Source organism: Pteropus vampyrus, unplaced genomic scaffold, assembly GCF_000151845.1.
Source record: "Pteropus vampyrus isolate Shadow unplaced genomic scaffold, Pvam_2.0 Scaffold67, whole genome shotgun sequence".
Classification (NCBI taxonomy): domain Eukaryota; kingdom Metazoa; phylum Chordata; class Mammalia; order Chiroptera; family Pteropodidae; genus Pteropus; species Pteropus vampyrus.
The window spans coordinates 577,867-582,230 of record NW_011888848.1 but is presented as its reverse complement, the minus strand read 5'-3'; the positions used below and the strand labels follow the sequence as shown (position 1 = coordinate 582,230).

The 4,364-nt window shown below is 34.6% G+C and overlaps 1 protein-coding gene across 1 annotated transcript in view; it reads left to right on the top strand.

Annotated features, from left to right (window-relative positions):
- The first annotated feature begins 19 nt into the window (after positions 1-19).
- Positions 20-4,364, top strand: part of RRH (retinal pigment epithelium-derived rhodopsin homolog) — a 15,087-nt gene continuing 10,742 nt past the window's right edge. The window contains exon 1 of the mRNA XM_023531412.1: positions 20-523. Coding sequence (XP_023387180.1) covers positions 407-523 — 117 coding nt within the window. The 5' untranslated portion in view covers positions 20-406. The remainder of the gene's footprint in view (positions 524-4,364) is intronic.

Here is a 4,364-nt window from a genome sequence, read left to right as displayed (position 1 = left end):
AATAGTTTGAGAAGACTAAGTCTGGCTCTTAATTTCAGAACTGATTTCCAGCAGAGAACCGTTAAGTCAGCTCCTGCACTGGTTTTCTGAGTATTTTTATTGTGTAAATGGGATGTTTGCACTTGATAATCTCCTTAGATATAAGGCTGATGTCCAAATTGGTTAAAATGTGGGCCTTGGTATTTCTCTTTATTTTGCTAATAAGCTTTTCCCTTGTTCTGGGAGTTAAAATCCTTTCCCCTTGGGCCAATCACATTTGGTACAGAAGGGCCTCTATGAAAAGGCCATTCTTTGAGGTCTTGAAGTGGAAATGATTGGTTCTGAAAATTCTTCCCTCAGTGGCATTTATACCTTCATAATTATTGAAAGCTTATTGTGAAGGCTGTTTCAATATCTTCCCTCCAAAATGCTAAGGAATAATTTAGGCAACAGTTCAAACTCTAAAAATGAAGATGGCTCGGTCTTTTCACAGACTGAACACAATATTGTTGCAACTTACTTGATTATCGCAGGTACGGATGTTTAATTACTACATTAACAGTAATTTTGCTGTCGAATGGGTGAAGAAAAGCAGTGGTTTTCAGCATAAGGAGTAGAAAAAGGATGGCTTCAGAGAGAATGTTTCAAGTTCCTTATTGTCGGCCAACCTCCAGAAGTCACTCGTCTTATAAGCTGGAATGCTTATGTAAATAAGGATGATAATACTTGCTATATTTCCTGGCTGTAAGAATCAAATTAGATAATGTAGGTAAGAGGATAAATGAAAGCGTTGTTAATGGTTAATATCACAAGTTACTTTGAATCTTGATAAACAGTGTGAGAGCAGTGAAGTGGAGCTGAGAAAAGTTTTCTATGAAATGAATCATTCTTTTATATAATCATCCATATCTTTAGTTATTACATTGTTATATTAAGTTTTAATTGAGGAAGACTCTGCCATGGCAAAAATGTGTTTTTATGTCATTTACTGTTTTCATGCATCCTTTTCATAGTTTTGTACTTGGTGGAAATCTAGTTAAGATCAAAAGGTCCTCCTGGAAAGAAAAAGTCATAAAAAGAGAGTAGAGTGTATTGTCAGTGAGGACAGAGTGAAAATTCAGCTCATTCCAGATTGCTGTATTGAAAAACTCTTGAGCTTTGTATTTCATTTTTTAGTATCTTTACAACATTGAACAAGTTCCTTCACCTTTTGTTCTCCCATTTTCTCATCTGGAAAACAGCATAAGAATAAGCTACTTATCACAGTTGTTATGAAGAGTAAAATTAAATGACACATAAATGCACCTAAATGACACAGTATTTGTTGGACAAATATTTGTTTCTTCCTCCCCACATATACACATTGATGTATATATTGGATTAAGATAAATATTTATTTGCCAAAAAATAACAAAAACAAAAGGGAGAAATGACAGTAGAAGTTCTCTGATTCTCATCTTTACATATAAATTGTATAAATTTTACAATTGAGCAACTATTTCATTTCCAACTGTGCTCAATAATGCATTTTAGAAGTAATTCTATTATCTTGGCTTATTTTTTGGATTGATTTATGAAAATTTTCAAATATATTCACAAGCAGAGTGAAAAGTAGAACAAATCTTAACTGTACCCAGTTTATTCTTTATAATTGCTTAGTTTCCCCATAATTCACAGAGTATTACTTCAGTGCTAGCTGGCAATTGTGGTTCCTCAGTTAATTTTTGTAAATTTCAGGTGTACGCTAACCCATTCATTTAAATACCTCTGTATGATAAGTACTGGACAAGTTCTATTTTTGATTGTTTTGTTGTTGCAACCATATGAGAAAACAATAAGCTACTTAAAGAGAAAACCTTACAACAATTACATAAAAATACTTTGTACACAAACTTTTGGTTTAGTTTTTTGTGGATAACCAGGAAAGGATAGCATTTTTGATCTGGTTACAAAAATAACATGCAAAGAAAATTTTCTTTTAAGAAAAGTTCTCTCTGGTTCTTATCTCTGTAGCTTTAATGGTAGTAATCTTATTACTATGATTCTGATGACTGCTACCACCACTGCTGCTGCTACTATAAAAGTGTTTGAATAGTTAATATATAAGAAACACCGTTTTAAATATGTGTACAGAATAACTCATTCTTACATTAATTCAGTAAGCGAATTAGTTTTTTCCTCATTTATCCAGATGAAGAGTTTAGGTAACTTGGCGAACACAGACATCTACTAAGTAGTTTATACCAGGATTTGAACTCAGGCATTTTGGTTCCGTAGCCCTCACATATAAACACAAGAGTCTGTTTTATCAAAGAATACTGTGAGTGTGTATTGTTTGTTTGTGTTTTGGGTAGATGAACTGAAGGAAGCATATCTAACCTCTTTATGCTTTCGTTCAAACATTTGTTCTTTAGTTCTCCAAATTTCCCCCTTTAACAAAACCCACTTAAACTTCTAAACCAAATCCAAAACTATGAGGAAAAGAATTCAGTCAAAGCATTTATTTTATTCGTTACTTTTACCAAAAGCCTATTTAGAGTTTTCATTTTAAATTTAATTTTTAATTTATTATTTCTCTTAAATTTTAGCTTACGAACTTTTACCAACTTGAGCAGTCTCCCTTTCTATGATTAAGGCTAAAAGGCAAGAGGGTGAATTAAGGATCTGAAATGAATTCATTATGAATTAATTGTGAAATGAAGGGTGAGAACTATTAGGCTGAAGAGAATGGCTGTGTACCAGGTAATGAAGAACTGAAAAAGTTTTAAAGGCAAGTCACTGAATGACATGATTCAATTTGTACTTTAGAAATGAGCTATAGTGGTAGCTATGTGGGAGATTCCTGCATGATTAAGATTAGAAAGGATCCTGAGGAAGGAGTAGGGACAATGGGGACAAAATAGTAAACACATTTAAGAGCTAGAAGTTAGAATTGATGGTTGAATGTGGAGATTGGGAGAGAAGGAGAGGGAACATCAGAGATGACAACTAGATTTCCTTTTTGGTGTACTAGATAGATGACAAAGCTATTCACCAAGATAGGAACACACCTGGGTAAAAGAACAGGTTTGGGGCAGATGGAGAAGTTTCTGCATTCTGTTTGAGAGACGTCCATTAAAAAGCTGGACACATCGGTTTGAATTTTATATCGATTTGGAAAGTATCAGCAGAAAGCCTTGGATATGTATGAAATCACTCAGAGTATGTGTTGAATGTGAAAAGAAAGGTCTAGGACAGAAACTTGAACAATGCACATATTTAACAAGGTAGAGATGAAGAAAGGTCAGGAAGAAGGATCTGCCAAAGAAATTGGAGAAAAGCCACAGAAGCCAAGGGAAAATTAACTTAGACCTAACCGTTAAACGACCTTTGTCTATTCATTGGGAAACACAGCAAGGAAAACGAAGCAGAGTGCTTGAGACAGTGGCAGAGAGAACAGAGAAAAGGGCTAAATTGTTTACCTCGTTTACCTTACACCACCCATTGTAACTAAGACCTCCCCCAAAGCACAGCTACTTTATTTTGGTTGCACACTTGGCAGGCAGCAACTTGCTGCACAGTGTCTGACTTTAAATCATCAAGTTTGTAGCTAGCCCAGAAAGATTCTTCAATTCAGTAAGCTTTTTGAAATATTTCTCGAATACATGCTATAATACTAGATGCCAAAAGTGGAGCCAAATAATCATCAAATTTGCTGTCATTGTGCCTTAATTATGCTTTTCAGGAATAATAGAAATTAAGCAATACGAGTTTTAGTTGTGGTCCATTTATTATATAAATCTGCTATGTGTCACATAGTCAAAGAACGTACAAATCATTAGGAGTCTGAAATCTATATGGGAAAACTGGGAATATGTAAAAGTTAAAAAACATATAGCATCACATAAGATTGAATGTAGTATAAGCTAGTCCCTTGGGAATTTAGAATATACTGTCAGTAGGAGAAGGCTTTGTGGCACAATTGGGCTAAACAGAACTTCGAAGGATGGGTAGCATTTGTATAGATAAAGTAGGGTGTTCCAAGTGGGAGAAGTATGAGTCAAAATTTATAACAAGTATTTGTTGTATTTGATATTTAACTGGTGTATTTGATATTTAACTAGAACGGAGGGCTCGTTTGACAAATATGAAAATTTTCTTGGAGAGAGTGAAAACAGATTGAGGCAAAGAGTCTGCAATATCAGGTTGATACAGATGGACTTGTATCCCAGAGGCTGGAGAGTACTGGACATTTGAGGAGGAGAAGAGCTGTGGTTAATTCTATGTTGTAGTAAGCTCATTCTGCCAGCAGCATGGAGTGGGAAAGAATGGGAATCTGGAAGATTAGTGTAACAGGATGATAAATGGAAGTTTTGACTAAGGTGCCAAGATAGTAATTTAGTCAT